This window comes from Manis javanica, chromosome 5 (genome assembly GCF_040802235.1).
Source record: "Manis javanica isolate MJ-LG chromosome 5, MJ_LKY, whole genome shotgun sequence".
In the NCBI taxonomy this organism is placed as follows: domain Eukaryota; kingdom Metazoa; phylum Chordata; class Mammalia; order Pholidota; family Manidae; genus Manis; species Manis javanica.
The window spans coordinates 26,410,102-26,426,290 of NC_133160.1; the positions used below are offsets into that span (position 1 = coordinate 26,410,102).

Consider the following 16,189-nt stretch of genomic DNA (forward strand, 5'->3'; position numbering starts at 1 on the left):
TAAGTCCACCATGGTAATTTTTTACTTTCTGTTGGTTTCATCTGTTCTTTCTCTATTCCTCTTTTCATTTTTATTTTGGGTGAATGGGCTTTTTTACTTTTGTTTTGTATTCTGTTCTAGTCTATCTTGTGTGTTGACTTTTCGGTCTCTTTGTGTGTATGTTTTTAACTGTGTCTGTCCAAAGCTCTGCTGGTTTCTCCTCCTTGCAGTTGCTTTCTTCCTCCTAATCTGAGCCTGGTTCTTACTCAGCCAACGCCCAGACTCAGAAAATGCTCCCAGAGAAGAAAGCAGCTCCTGATTTCAGTTCTTCTTTGAAGGACTCTTCCTTTTCTGTAATTTTAGTTTGTCTTAATTTCTTTGCTTCTACAGCTCTCCAATTATTATTATTCTTATTTAATTTATCAAATGTACATCACAGTGGTTCAACAGTCCCCCTCTCCCTCCCCCTGCCCCTGCCTATTCCTCACCCCCTTCGTAACCACTAGTCACTTCTCAGTGTCTATGAGTTGAATGGTGTTTTGTTCCTCCTTCTTTGTTTTTTTTTTATATTCCACAAATAAGTGAAATCATATATTTGTTTTTCTCTATCTGGCTTATTTCACTGAGCATAATACCCTCTAGATCCATCCATGTTGTTGCAAATGGCAGGATTTCATTTTTTATGGCGGAATAGTATTCCACTGCATATGTGTACCACCTGTTCTTTATCCATTCATCTATTGATGGACACTTAGGTTGCTTCCATGTCTTGGTTATTGCATACAGTGCGACGATAAACATAGGGGTGCATTTATCTTTTCAAGTCAGGGTTTTTGTTTTCTTTGGGTAAATTCCTAGGGGTGGAATTACTGGGTCAAGTGGTTATTTCTATTTTTAGTTTTTTGAGGAACCTCCATTCTGCTTTCTACAGCAGCTGCACCAATTTGTAGTCCCATCAACAGTGTCAGAGGGTTCCCCTTTCTCCACACCGTCGCCAGCATTTATTTCTTCTCTTTGGGATGTTGGCTGTTCTAACTGGTGTGAGGTCATATCTCACTGGTTTTAATTTGCATTTCCCTGATGATTAGTGAAGTGGAGCATCTTTCATGTGCCTGTTGGTCATTTGTATTTCTTTGGGGAAGTGTCTGCTCAGGTCTTCTGCCCATTTTTTGATTGGGTTATTTGTTTTGGGGGTGTTGAGGCATATGATTTCTTTATGTAGTTTGGATGTTAATCCCTTATCATATGAGTCATTTATGAATATATTCTCCCATACTGTAAGATGCCTTTTTGTTCTACAGATGGTGTCCTTTGCTGTACAGAAGCTTGCTTTTTAGTTTGATGAAGTCTCACTTGTTCATTTTTTATTTTGTTTCCCTCCAATTATTTTTTAAAAATATTTGTAACATGTCTGTTTAGTTTTTCTTAATTAAAAAAACATTCTGCAGCAGGGGAATAGCCTGCAACTAACTCACTGCACCCTGCCCAGGAGGATTTCATGTCTCACTCTTCTCACTACCTGCTTTCTACCCGAGCCCCTGTTCTTCCCCAGCCCCATCCCTAACCTCACATTTGATGGACACCTGATCATTTTGTGCCATTGCTATTTTATACATGAACTACTTGAAGCCTGACTGAGAATCACTTGGTCATTGCCGCAGTACTCTATTTCGGCCTCCGTGTAGGGCCAAATGCTTTAGGCCTGAGCTCTAAGTATATACTATGGCTAGTGTCCGATTCCTCCAGGTATTTGTAGAGTAGCCAGCATAATGCCTGGCATATGGTAGGCATCAACAGGTGTAGGCCAGGGGCAAGGGACTGTTGGCTGAGGGTGGAGGATGAGGGACAGAGGGTTCAGAGGAAGGGGAAGCTCTGTCATTGCTACTGAGCTGGATCTGTTAAATTGCAGGGACATTTGGCCTGAATGTTTGGAAAAGGCTGCAGGATGTCCAGATGGTTAGTGTCTATGATCTAAGAAGAAGCGTAAGGGAGGATGACGACTCCATAGATGCTTCCCAGGCCTTCACTGAGCTGCAGTGAGTTATCACGGCCCACCTGGTCTCCTCTGGCCCAGGGAAGGGGATGCTGGGCATTTCCCCAAGTCCCAGGCAGCCTTACTTGGAGAGTGCTGGGCACACTCGGTGGGGGGCGGGGGGTGCTCAGAAGGCCAAAGATTTGGGACCTGCAAGCACATTTGACTCCACAGGTGTCAGCGGTGGCCTAAGAGCTCTGTTCTAACCCAGCAAAGCTGAAAGACTCAGAAGTACAAACCAGTGGAAAATATCAAAACCCAAGTCCCTTCCCCAGAACCAGGTTCAGATTTGTTCAGGCTGGTTCCCGGCAGAGGTTAATTCTATGTGGCCAGAGTTCCCTGGGAGGATAGACACTCATGTTATTTCCCTGTTTCATGGGGAAGGCAGGCTGCTTGCTTTGGAAGCCTTCTCTTCATTTTTTTCCTCCATCCATGTTCCACCATATTTCTGACCAAGTCTTGGACAATTTTGGATCCTTCAAAAAATATTTATTGAGGTCCTGATGACTGCCAGGCCCTGTGTTAGGTTCTAGAAATCCAGTCAGATATGAGTCCTGCCTTAGGCAACTCACAGTCCATTTGGAGAGATGGATATGCAAGCTCGTGGCTGCAGTTCTATGTGGTAAGTAGCAGGACTGTTAAGAACAGGGATAGCTTAGAGGAAAAATCTCCTGATTGGGTGGATCAAGTAAAAGGAAGGTTTCATAGAAGAATAGATTTTGGAGTTGTGTTTTGAATATAAGTAGGAGTTTTCCAGGCACTTCCAAGAGTCCTTGTGGCTCCTATACTCCTGGGAAGGCATAAATCTTATCTGTTGGGGGGGATATCAAGGCAGAGGCAGGGCTTCCCTAGGAGGGAGAGGTTGTTTATGTATTCCACAGGGGGAGGTCCAGGTAAGGTCAGGATGGGGTGCCAGGTCTCCATGGAGGAGAGCACACGGTGGTGGGGAAGATGGCAGGACTTGGTGGGAGCCAGTTTAATATGGGCTTTAATAATGTTAATTGAACATGGCTAATTGACCAGGCCTGGGCAATATGGCCTCAGGGAGGGATGAGAAGCTTGGAAAGGCCCTGGCCCAGGAGGGAGGAACCCCGCCTAGGGCACCTTCTGAAGGAAAGCCCCTCATGGGAGGGAGTAGCAGGATCTCGCTGAGGCCCTGGAGTACCAACAGCGGGAGCAGGTAGCTCCATGGTGCTCCAACGGGAAGGGGGACGCCGAGGCCGAGGCATGGGCCAAGCTGCGGAGGCTAGCCCTGCTGTCCCCGTGGGCCGGAGAGCGCTCCCCAGAAGACATTGAGAACAGCTGGTGCAAGTGGGAGTCCAAGGGCAAGCAGGAGAGGCTGGGGGTGTAGAGGGACCCCCAGCAACTCAAGCCTGAGCCCTCACTGTTGCCCTTGACTCCTGCAGGTGAGCCAAGTCCTGGGAGCAGCGTACACATCCAAGCGGCAGCCTCCAAGTCCCAAACTCCTGTTCACCAATGTGCAGTACGGCTGGGTGAAGAACCAGGTGAGGCGGGGCGCGGCTGTCTCCTCGAGATGCTGGGGCTGGAGGCCGGGGATCCCGCCTCCATCGGTGACCACTCGTGCCCACCCGGCCCTCCAGTGGGGCTGTGGGGAACATCGGGCCTTTCACAGGATTCTGGGCCACAGACAGTTCTGGGATAAAGCTGGTCTGGCTGGTTTGTCTGCCAAGGCCCTGGTTGAGGCCATGGACGTTGCTTTTGACCTTGAGCGCAAGCCTCACTGGTCCCTTGTTGGAGGTCGTCTGGGCCTGGCGCTCCCACAGCCTCCAAAGCATTGCCTGAGTGTGTGGTTTTGGTTTATCAGTGTGTTTACTGCTCATGTCTGCATACGGCCGGTTGCTCCTGTGTGGGTACAGGGTCTCATGGTGGCAGGGAAATGATCAGGAGGAGACAGAGGGCATGGAGGAGGTTTTCTTGGAAAGAAGGAAAAGGAGCCAGGGACTCTGGAAAGGCAGCCTCAAGCCCCATCATGCCTCTTCCTTGGCAGATCCCAGCCGTTCCCTCCTCGAATGCCATGAGGCACTGTGGGGGCTCCCTCTCTCTGTGTCGGGGTCTCAGCATTAAGTGAGACAGCTCCTCTGTGCTTGCTGGGGAGAGGTCAGTGTGAAGAGGGAGATGCACCCAGAGCCAGCCTGGCAGGCGGTGAGAGCACATCTGGGAAGTAGCTGGTACCTGGGCCTCCTCCTAAGACAGGGACAGTCTGGTGCCCACCCCTCAGGCTGCTGCTATACCAAGAGAAGGGCAGGTTTGGTCATCAGTGACAACCGTGACGCTCCAGAGACTTCTTCTGCACGGAAGTGTCAGGCCCGTCCTCCTGGCGCCTCCCTCTTGGTCCTGCTGCCCCTGCACTCCCCTCTCTGTTCCCCACAGATCGCACCTCAGATCCAGCAAACGCTGCATTTCAATGAACTGGCACCCACCCACCCGCCTGACTTGATGAAGCACAAGGTGCTAGAGCAGCAGGGCCGGCTCCTCCACCTGGAGACCCACACCTTCCAGAAGGACCTGGATCCTGATAGGGAGACGGCACCCAGCACCATGGCCAGCATGCCCACTGCCTCCTCCACTTACACCTTGTTGTCTCCGTGAGCCCCAACCTCTGTGTTCCCGGAGTTGAACCTGTCCACCTCCCTGGGGCTGCAGTCCCCCCAGGTGTCCAGGTATATCGTGCAGAGGTTAGCGACCCCCATGCCTGTCAGCTCCTCCCCAAAGCAGCTCTCACGGCCTCTGAAGACCCCTCCTCTGTCCTCCGTGAAGAAGAGCTCCCGCATCAGGTTCTGAGGTGGCCCGTCCTTCTCCCCTGTCCTCCAGCAGGTGCCCAGACCAGGGGGGCCTGGCTGTCCCTGGCTTACCCCTGACAGGCCCAGGGATATAGGCCTCCTGGCTGTCTCTGCACCAGCCTGTCTGGTGAAGCTGACCTTCTTCCTCACCAGGGACTTGGAGAAGGAAATAAATGTTCTCAGATGTTGGAGTCCCACAGGCCCTTAGTTGGGCTGTGTGTCCCTCGTGCCCTTAGGCACCAGGCTATGTCTCTGAGATCGTGTCATACTTCCCCTGTGAGGCCCTGGGCAGGCGCAGGGGGAGAGGCCTGCGCCCAGGAGGCAGGTGCAGCTGTCTGGCAGGGGCTCTGGGTGATGCCGCTGGGGTGAGCTGTTTGGCTCTGGAAAGTGGTTCAGCCTCAAGGCAAGAGTGAGGCCCAGCAGTCCACTGGAGGTCATAGTGGCTGTTTGTCTCCTGCCCCTGCTGTGTGTCTGTCCTCCTCCACCACCAGGTGTTGCAGTTGGGGTCCATGAAAATGAGAAACCGAGGCAGAATGACGTTTAATGCAGAGGGCTGAGACTCTCTTGGAGACTAAGCACCAAGCCAGGGCTTCCCTGTGCCTTTATTAAGCTACAGCAAGTAAAAAGACCAGCATCAATTAATGATTATAGGATAAGTTTTTCATCAAGCTAAATAATTGCAGACTATTCACCTCTTAAAGTTTCTCTTCTGTCTTGTCAAGTCATCCGCCACGTGAGTCTCACGGTGTGTTCCTTATCTGGGTTTACCTCGGAAAGGACGACAGGAACTGTTTGCAGTTCTTGTCACATTGCTCATGACTCGCACCAGATTCCAAGACACAGCACCTATTCTCTCTTAGATTAGTTTCAGCTACAGATTAGGCTTAAACAGGAATTAAATTACAAGATTAACTGCTGGGTATCTACACTGGGGTATCTACAACCAGGCGCTCCTCTGCAGGGAACCCTGTGTTTACAAACTGTTCAGTCCCTCATGTAAGGGAGGCCCAGAGCGTGGATGGCACCTGAGCCTGGCTCTGCTACAGTCTGGCTTTGGAGTCCCCTGTTGACTCTGGGCTCATTGTCCCACTCTGGCCCAGAGGCATCTGTCCAGGCCTCTGCTGGCCCACCATCCCTCTCAGCAGCACCACACAGGGTTCTGGGGCATTCAGAGACTCTGAACACACAACAGCAGCCACTGCTGCTGTTCCACAACGCCCACGGGGCCATCTAGGCTGGGGCTCACTGGAGCCATGGAAGGTGGGTTGCAGGCCTGGTTTCTCAGAGGTCTCTGCAGCTCTTGTTCCCACGGACCCTACTGCCCAGCCAAGGCTCAGCCCTGGGCAATGAATGTGTGGCTTCCCCTCTCTCTCTGCTTCCATCTCCCTTTCTCACTTCCCAGGGTGCAAGCACAGGGCTTCCCTCTCCTCTCTAGCGAGGAGTCCCCATGTCACTGTGCAGCCTCCCCAGGGCCAGTGCATTCTCTCTGCTACGGAAAACTATGATCTGAGCCCTCCAAGGCTTGGTTCTTGGATTAAAGTTAAGGGACTGCCCAGGAGCCCGGATTACTGAGGCCAAAATACATATGCATGCTGTACCCCAATGTCGTCCCTGCATCCTTTTCCTAGGGCTGCTATAACAAAGTACAACACACCAGGGGCTTAAAACAACAGAAATGTATTGTCTCACAGTTCTGGAGGCCAGCAGTCCGGTGTGGGCAGCGCCACGCTCCCTCTGTAGGGGAGAATCCTTCCTTGTTTCTCTGGCTTCCCGTGGTGGCCAGCAATACTTGGTTCCTTGGCTGGCAACGGCCCACTCCATCCCTGCCTCTGCTGTCACGTGGCCTTCTCCCTATGTTTGTGTCATGTGGTCATCCCCTCCGGGTGTCTCTCCTCTTAAAAGGACACCAGCCATTCCACAGCACGACCTTGTCCTAACCGATTACATCTGCAGGCACCCGGTTTCTGAATCAGGTCACAATCGGAAGTATTGTGGTTAGGAGGTGAACTTATCTTTTTGGAGGATACAGTCCAACGCATACCAGTCTCCATCACAGATCCCCTGAAATGGCCAGGAATCTCCATGAGCCTTAGGGACCCGCAGCACAGGAAGCGAGGGCTCACAGGGTGGGTCTTCTGAAACCCGGGGGGCTGCGGAGGCCAGGGCCGGGGTCGGCCAGGTCGGCCACACCTGGGTCCTCAGTCTGAGCCTCTCTGGTGGCAGGCTTGGTCCTCCGTGCCCATCTGGCCTGGTTCTTATCAGGGGCCACTGGGTTTCTGGTTGCATTTGAGGCTGGCAGCAATCAGAGAGGCACACTAAGAAGAATCCTGCAGCCCCTAGGGCAGAGTCCCCAGCAGGGGGAGGTCTGACGAGGTGAGATTCCGGCAGGGCCTGGGTCTTTGAGCCAGGGTGGCCCTTTCCCTGGCAGAGCCATTAGAGCCTGGTCCTGAGCAATGGCTCCTGCCCTGGTAGGGGCAGGAATTGCAGACCCTTCAGCCCCCTGCTCAGACTATGCTCAGGGACTGGCGCTTACATCAGTGCTGCCCCATACTCCCTGCGGTGGGCTCACTGCAGCCTGTCCCTTTTCAGAATCTCAGGGTGTAAGCACTGGGGGGCCCCCAGGGCTCAGCGGCCCTGACAGGGACACTCAGAGGCATGCGGTTTCATATCTAGAAACTGTTACAGTGGGGACTTGAGCCCAGATTGTTCTGAGCCCACGCCCTTCGATCCTTCCACTGTGCCCCTCTGGGCAGCGTCTCAGGTAGAGAACTCCGGAAGTAGGGAAGTATTCGGATAGTACGGTGGGATAAGCCGCGGGTGGGCCTCGGCTTCTGCCCAGAGGTGCATGGAAGAGGGGAGGGCAGCAGGCTGGGATGTGGCCTCGAGGGTTTTCTTAAAAGTCTCAGCACAGCCCTGACCTGAAGAGATTTGGGTCATATTTTAGGACCCAAGATCCTGACTTAGGGGCCATCTGACTGGACACTAGGGACCAGGACATGTCCACCTCTGGGGAAGCTTCCCTCTGACTCTGGGATCGGGGGGACCCTCCACTCAATGGACCGAGTTCTGTAACAAAATTTTACTTCATTTGCCCACATGTTTTTGTTTTGGCACTTTGTTGGTAACTTTCAGAAAATAATTGTAGAATCTGAGTCCATCCATCTTCTACCCACCCCCAGCCACAGCCAACCACAGAGATTTGTCTCTGGCCACCAGAGTTCGCAGGTGGCCCTCTGGGTAGTGTGTGTCCAAGGCGCAGAATCCCAGGAAGAAAGGTAGGCTGCCTTCTACTTTTGTGAGGTGATGTGTGTGATGTGATGTGAGCACCTCTGTCTGTCCTGCTGCCCTCACCCATGCCCTCCTAGCCCAGGCCCTTCCTGAGATACCTGGTGGTTAATTATGGGGCTTCAGGGTCAGAGGAGCTCAGGACCCAGAGGGGAAATGGAGGCGTCCTACAGGAGTTGGTGTGCGTGCATCTGGCTGGAGGCCTCGCCTCCTCATCTCAGTACTCCATTGCCCTCCTTCCCCCTTTTCCCTAGTCCAGGTGCCTGCAGAGTCACACCTGTCTCCTCCCCCATCTCTTCTCTGCTTTTTGTACCAGTGGCCTTAAAAAGCTACTTATTTTAGCTCTTTTATGATTCTAAAAGTAGCATAGGCTGAATATAGAAAGTTAGGGAGATACTGAATGGCATAAAAGCTAATAAAACCCATCAGGATTCTGTCTCCCCGAGATCATTTTGGTGCATTTTCTTCTAGATTTCTTCTGTTTGTGTGCACTTGTGCACACACTTGTATACACATGCACTCACACCCCCACACACTCACATTCATTTATTGCCTCATATACTCACACCCACATGACCTGTAACCTTGGCATTCAAGCTGAGTGATGAGCAAATGCCTGTGGCTGGAATTCCTCATAGGCCTCCCACAACCAGCCCCTCCCCAGGTCACCTTCTCCAGGATCCAGGGCCACATCCATGCTGCTCTGAAAAGAGGGGGAAGGCTCACACCTCCTGTTTGCCCCCCAATAATGTATTAACAACCAGAAAAACGAGTATTTACCTCCCATAGAGCAAAACCAATTTCTGGGCCCTGCTGGGCTTGGGGGTCATGACCCCACGGGCAGACTCAGGGTGGGTGTCCCTCCACCAGATAGGGCATGAGGACATTGAAGAAAGTGTGAGGACAGTTTTGGCCTCATAGAGAAGCCATCATTGTCCTCATTTCCTGGCACCATGTCTCTATTTCACACTTGTTCGAACCTTAGTGAGCACCTGCTGTATATGCCAGGCACTGTCCCAGACATGAGGATGCCAGAATGAGGAACGCCCAGCCCTTCCCTGTTGGGGGCACAGATCACTCCTCTGTAGTATGGCTGCATCTTCTCATTGGTTTGTCCAGCAGATTATGCTACTGAGCACAAGCACGGCGCATCCTTGGGGAGGCTGGTGAGTTCGTGAGGCGGTGTGCTGGGGGACCAGGAGACGCAATCCAAGATGGCTTCCTAGAGGAAGGACCTTTAAGCCCAGCACCAGCCAGGACCTTTGCATTTGCTGTCTGCTCTACCTGAGAAGGGCTTCACCTGGGCCAAAGGCCTCTTTTTAATGTTCTGCTAAAACATCCCCTCAATTCCTGACACCTTGGCTCTCTACCCCCTGCTCTGCTTTATTCTCATCACCATGTTTCTTTGTGTGTCTACTTATCACACACCTCCTTCTCCCAGGACAGGACCATGTCTGTCTTGTTCATGGTTCCCATGACTGGCACGGTTCCTACTTAGCACATAGCAAGTTATTTGACCAATAACTAATCATGACTATTACCTCAAAGTCTGCCTACCCCAGGAGATCCCCTGAGACTAATCTCACCTCGGTTTTCCCCACAGTGGGCCTATGTGCGTCCTCTGTTCATCAGCCCTGGCTGGACATTGGAGTATCACTCACCCGGGGAAGCCACAGACCCTGTCTGTGGGCTCTGAGCTTCTGGTGGAGCTGCTGAGAAGGAGTAGCAGACGGGGGGCTTTGAGGTCCCAACTGGCTCTGGGTATCTGGGCTCCTTTTTCTGTATTCTAGGCTGAGTGGGTCCTGACTGGGTTCTGGCAGGATGAGTAGGTCTTGGATTGCAAGTCATGGGGAATAAAAAACAGTGTAAGTCAAGGGAAACTTCTGGGGCAAAGGTCTGGGGTGGGGCAATGAGGGGGTCTGGGAATGGGCTTCACTGGGACTGGGTGTTCTGTGTGGCAGACTGAATTGTGTGTCACCCACCCCTCAGGACATGCACATGTCCCTCATGAGTCCTTCACCCAAGGTGGCAGCTGGGGACCAGGGATGATCAGTGCATGGCCCACTGTCAGAGGGGCTTTTATATAAACAGTGGCACCTGTGCATGTTACCTGTTGCCAGACCAGTGTCAGCAGATCTTTGTGGGGGTTGATAAGGAGGGCGTCTTCCAGCCGAGGGAATAGCCAGGGAGGAGGCCCGCTTTTGAAGAGCTTCAGGAAGCCCATGTGGCTCAGTGGAGTAAACTGAGGTGGGGGGAGCCGTGGAGGAGAGGCCCTGAGGGGCCAGTCGCACAGGGCTTTTTTCTCTTGGGAGTCTCAGGGGCATTTTAATAAACGGCGCAGACAGTCTCATCAGGGCCTTGAAAAACTCCCTCTGGTTGCCTAGTGGGGATGGGCCATGGAGGCAGGAGTGGTCCTGGGAGACCTGGGGGCAGCGGGGGAGGGATGCCTTGGACGGCCTGGGCCAGAGGGGCGCAGACCCTGACGGCCAGGAGCCGGCTGTGGGGGCCTCTGAGGTGTGCTGGAGAGGAGCTGTGGACGGCTTTGGCCTCCTTTTCCTTCAGAACCTTTTATTTTTCTTTTTATTTCAAAAGCATTCTAAACAGGTTTCCTAGATTATCAGACATAATTCTAAAGCTATATCCAAAACCAATGTTAAAAACTTTTCAAAATGGGACATGTCTCGCAATTGATAAGCACCTTGAATGAGTTTTTCCGTCTTGAACAGCAAGGCAATTAGGGCTCTAGTGGCGGGCACTCTAGCTCCCCCTGGCGGAATGAGATGCCATCACAGCCCACAGCTCCCCTGCAGAGATGCAGAGGAAGGGACTCCGCTGGGAGGGGAGTTGGGCTTGCAGACAGACGGGAGTGAGGGTGCGTGGGGAACCTCTAGTTCTCCTCCTTGGAGTCTGTTTCAGGGTGGGACAGGGGGATGAAGACACCTTCCAGTTTGCCTGATGTTTTACAGATTTTCTCATTAAGTTCCTATGTGGTAGATCAGCTATCCCCATTTTACTGATGGGAAAACTAAGGCTCAGACAGGCTGATGAGTTGTCCAAGGTCGGCCTGCCAGGAGATGTGAGAGCTAGGTTTGCAGCCAGGGGTTTCAGGTGTTACCACCACATCTGGGTCAAGATGCTCAGGATTTGGGGGTGCTTCATTCGGGTGGAGCATTCCGTCAACACTGGAGGCAGAAAAGTTTTGGGAAGATAGCCTGTGACAGGAAACCGCCACCTCCTGTAGGGGTTCACAGCCCCTCTTGTGGCCTGAGGATCCGCGTTCTTTTTGGAAAGAATTCCATCAGGATAGGGAGAATAAACAGAGATGTGGCACTGCCAGAGCTGGACCCACAAGGGCAGGAAATGGACCTGGGGGACACAGCCATGAAGTGGTGCCTGCCAACGCCCCTCTGATGTTTGCTGAGATGAGGGTTCCTCTTCACACAGCCTGATGGTTGCAGTCTCATCTGTGCCTCAGAACAGTCCCTGCCAGGCAAAATGCCTGCTCCATTTTATGGATTAGGAAACTGAGGCTCAGAAGGGCTCTATGACTTGCCTGATGACACACTGGCTCCCTGCACTACCACCCCCAGCCGGAACACTCACGCATCCACAGTGGGGTACAGTCACTCTGGTTTCACAGGCTGGGCTGCTGCATGCTGGGTGTCCTCAGGCAAGCCCTGCTCTGCTCTGGGCCTCAGTTTGCCATGTGGGACTTGATTACATCAATTTCCCAAAATGAGGACCTTGCACCATACATGGTGTGTGAGATGATTTTAGGTGGACATAGGGTTAAATAACAACTGATGTATAGTGACAACAAAGATTTTGTTTTTAGTTTTCTTGTTTAAAAGACCGTAGAATTGGTATTTCTTCCTTGAGTGTTCTATAGATTTCACCAGTGAAAGCATTTCAACTTGAAATTTAATTTCTTTGATAAATGACCACATTTTCTATTTCTTCTTGAGTCACTTTTGGTCATTTATGTTTTGAAAGAGATTTTTCCACTTCATCTAAGTTGAATTTATTGGCAGAAAATGTTCATAATATTCTCTTATTTTCCTTTTCATATCTGTAGGCCATGTAGTGATGTCCCTTTTAATTTTGATACTGGTAATTTGTGTCTTTTTTTCTTTGATCAAAAGAACTAGGGGTATTGACTACCAATTTCCGTTCATCTTTCTCATGAAACTGAAGACAAAGCCTACATTTGTTTCTGATAATTCTTCAAAAATAGCTCTTATGTTGACGTGCCCTTTCTAACAGAGAGAGAACAAACATATCAGGGACCTCAGCATCCAGGTACAATTTAATTACATTTTGGGGAAAGCTTATACACTTCTCAGTGGCTTGTTATTTTTGGGAAATGAGTCTGATTTTCCACTCACACTAGGCAGTTATAGTTCCCTTTGAAAACAAATTTATTTAAAAGAAAAATAGTTTGAAGAAAACTGTTAAGTTACTAAGGCTGAGGTAGATCATAGATTTGCCCAAAGGAATGGCTGCAGTGGGACCCACAGAGTCAGATCACTGTCCTAGCCCGGGGCAGGAGGCACTGCAGCTAGGCACCCTGTCCTCCCTGGGAAAAGGCAGGACGCGGTGTGAGCCAGGAGGGCCTGCACGATGCAGAGTGTAGTGGCGTGCCCCTAACAGTACCCTGAATGTGGTCCACTCAGGAAAATTATCTTGAGGCTGTTCCCTGCCTTGGTAAGTGGGTCCTGGGGGCTCTGCCTGGTGGATTGGGGGGAGGTAAAAGGTTTGTGGACATCTAGGGGGTGAGGCAGACAGGAGAGGTAGTCCCACATGTGGAGGGTTCCTAAGAAGAGGCCCCGTCAGCCAGACAGCAAAGCCTGTGCTCTTCAGTCACAGAGAACATAGGACCCCCAACCCCACCCTGCGTGCCAAACCCTGTGGTGACATCAGGGCAGGACCCTCCTCCGCCAAGGCGTCTTTGCCCTGCAGTGTGTAGGGAGGCATCATCTTTCTCAGAAGGTTTGGAAGGACACTTGGCTCTTCACACTGGGTAGTGAAAGCACAGCCAGGACATCTGGGGACCAGCCAGCCCAGGCCACCCGCCCTCACTTCTGTGTGAGGTGACCATGACTTTGCATCCATAAATCACAGTGCGGCTTTGAGGACCAGGGTCTGCAGGGGAGGGTGGGGCAAGGTAAAGAGGGTCCCCCAGAGGCTCCAGGACTCCGAGGAGTCTGAGCCGGCCCTGCCCCCCCCCACCGCCACCAGGCAGCTCAGGGCCTCAGCACCTCTGTGTGCCCTCCACTCCTCCAGCTTGGCCTTGTTTATAGAGCCCCCGCAGCGTGGCAGACTCTGTGCTAGGCTCTGGGGACACAGTGGGGATACACCAACGTGGTGCCTGTGCTCGGGGCCCTCACACGCAGCAAATGAGGGAGAAGAGCAAAAATGGTCAAAGTAGGTCTGACATGGAAGCAAGTGAAGCAGGGGTGAGGAGGACAATCAGTGAAGCGGGGGGTGATGGGCGTTAATCAGGACCCATGGTCAGGGGAAGACTCTCTGGGGAGGTGAGTCTGTGCAGAGACCGTGAGCCCTGAGGCACCAGCTGGGGGAATATTTGGGGGAATAGAGGTCCATGCGGGGCACAGCCGAGACGACGACCTAGCTGTGAAGTGGGGCCCGTTTCTGGGAGCAGCAAGGCGGCCGGTGTGGAGCCAGAGGGAGCAGCAGAGCAGAGGTGAGGAGGTCAGTGGGGCAGGCAGGGCCGTGCAGCTCCAGGAAAGGAGTCTGGGGCCACTCCAGATGAGATGCGAGCCATTGCTGGTTTGGAGCCGGGGAGCACGTTGGTCACATTGCAGCAGGGCCAGGGATCGATGACCTGAAGACGCAGCTGTCACGCATGCAGGAGGACTGGATTGAGGAGGAGTGCCACCGCGTGGAGGCCCAGCTGGCCTTGAAAGAGGCCTGCAAGGAGATCAAGCAGCTCAAGCAGGTCATGGACACCGTCAAGAACAACCTGATTGACAAGGACAAGGGGCTGCAGAAGTACTTCATGGACATCAACATTCAGAACAAGAAGCTGGAGACGCTGCTGCACAGCATGGAGGTGGCCCAGAACGGCACAGCCAAGGAGGACGGCGCCGGGGAGTCGGCTGGCGGGTCCCCCGCCCGCTCCCTCACTCGCAGCTCCACCTACACCAAGCTGAGTGACCCAGCTGTCTGCGGTGACCACCCCCCTGGCGACCACCCTGGTGCCTCTGCTGAGGACAGGGCTGACAGTGGCTTTGTGGCCACCGACGACACACTGAGCCAGACGGATGCCCTGGAGGCCAGCAGCCTGCTGTCTTTGGGGGTGGACTGTGGCCCCGAGGAGGCTTCACTGCACGGCTCCTTCAGCCTGGGCCCCCGCTTCCCTGCCAGCAACACCTATGAGAAGCTGCTGTGTGGCATGGAGGCTGGCGTGCAGGCCAGCTGCATGCGGGAGCATGCCATCCAGACAGACTCTGTGCAGTACCAGCCTGACCTGGACACAGTCCTGGAGAAAGTGACCAAGGCCCAGGTCTGCGGGACAGTCCTCGAGTCAGGGGACAGGCATCCAGAGCTGGATCCCCACCCCCCAGGGCCCAGAGACCCCAACTCAGCAGTGGTGGTGATGGTGGGTGATGAGCTTGAGGCACCGGAGCCCATCGTCCGAGGGCCGACCCCACTCCGGCCTGCAGCCACCCCCAACCCCAGCCTGTCGGTGAGTGTGGCATGCCCGGGGGAAGAGGAGGAGGAGGCAGCCGCGGCCGAGAAGGAGCCCAAGAGCTACTGGAGCCGCCACTACATCGTGGATCTGCTGGCCGTGGTGGTGCCGGCTGTGCCCACGGTGGCCTGGCTCTGCCGCTCGCAGCGTCACCAGGGCCAGCCCATTTACAACATCAGCTCCCTGCTGCGGGGCTGCTGCACTGTGGCCTTGCACTCCATCCACAGGATCAGCTGCTGCTCGCTGAGCCAGCAGGGCCAGAGTGAGGCCGGCAGCAGCACCCAGCTCTGAGGGGCCCTGCCCAGCCCGCGGCTCTGGCAGCCTGACCACTGATTGTAGGGGTGCCATTCTCTCTCTTGCACATTACTGTGGGGCATCATCTTATTTATTTAGTTTTGGGTTTGGAAGTGGTTTTTTCAGGATATTAACAGTGTCTGGGGGCTGGAAGTAGGGGCTGGGGGAAGGGATCCCAAAACATCTGCAGGAGAGAAGGGAAGAGAGACCAACGGGTGGGGAGGCGTGCTGCCTGGACAGACCAGAGAGAGTGCAGTGAGGCCCCACAACCCAGCCCCGTCCACCTGCCCCTCAGGAGGGGCAGCCCCTACTCAGGAAGTCCCTGTGTGCTGGTCTGGGGAGCCTCCCCGCCCACCCCCCACAGCCTGCCCAGTCCCTTCCTCGCTGCCTGCCTTCTCTCCCAAGCTACCCCATGCCCTCAGCCCCAGCTTCTGAGGCAGTATTAGCTCCTCAGACGGAGCTAATCCCTGCTGCTTAGACTTGTTGCCCAAAGTACAAACACCTGGCCCAGGGCCGTATGCCGGGCTGGGACCGCCGGCCTGGGCTGGAGCTCTTTGGGCTGCTGCCTGCTTTGGGAATCAGAAGCACAGTCAAGGCCACGGGCTGTGGGAGAGACAGTGATGGGCAAGAGGCGGCAGAGGGCAGTGTGGGTTCCGTGTCTGCTCATCCCAGATCTTCCCTGTGATCCATTTTTCTCCCGGCACTTCTGGGCCTGTCAGGTCCTTCTTCCTGGGAGACCTGAGCTAGGCAGGCTCGGTGCTGGGGGACGCAGTGCTCGCCTGGGCCCTAGCACCTGTCTGGAGACTGCCAGCACAAGAAGAGGAGGCAGGGGCTGGCAGCTCAAGGGGGTCCTGCAGCCTTCTGAGATGAGGCCCTGTAGTCTGGGAGCCAGGGCTGGACTCAGCAATCCTCAGTTGGCGTGAAAAGCCAGAGGCCATGGCTGCCCCTAGAGCCTGACCCAAGCTTCTCTGGGGGCGAGTCTCAGGCCCAACTTCCACTTTGCACTATGTTCACTTTGGGGCTTGGTTCTCATGCATCCCAGGATCTCTAGTGAGATAGATGGCTGCTTGATTTTAGAGTGAGAAT

At 53.6% G+C, this 16,189-nt stretch overlaps 1 protein-coding gene across 1 annotated transcript; it reads left to right on the forward strand.

The window, feature by feature from the left end:
• The first annotated feature begins 6,065 nt into the window (after nt 1–6,065).
• Nucleotides 6,066–15,471, forward strand: LOC140849708 (syntaphilin-like). The gene is made up of 2 exons (XM_073238052.1): nt 6,066–6,072; nt 13,872–15,471. Exons 1-2 carry the CDS (start codon nt 6,066–6,068, stop codon nt 15,098–15,100), a joined length of 1,236 nt encoding a protein of 411 aa, XP_073094153.1. The 3' UTR covers nt 15,101–15,471.
• The last annotated feature ends 718 nt before the right edge of the window (nt 15,472–16,189 follow it).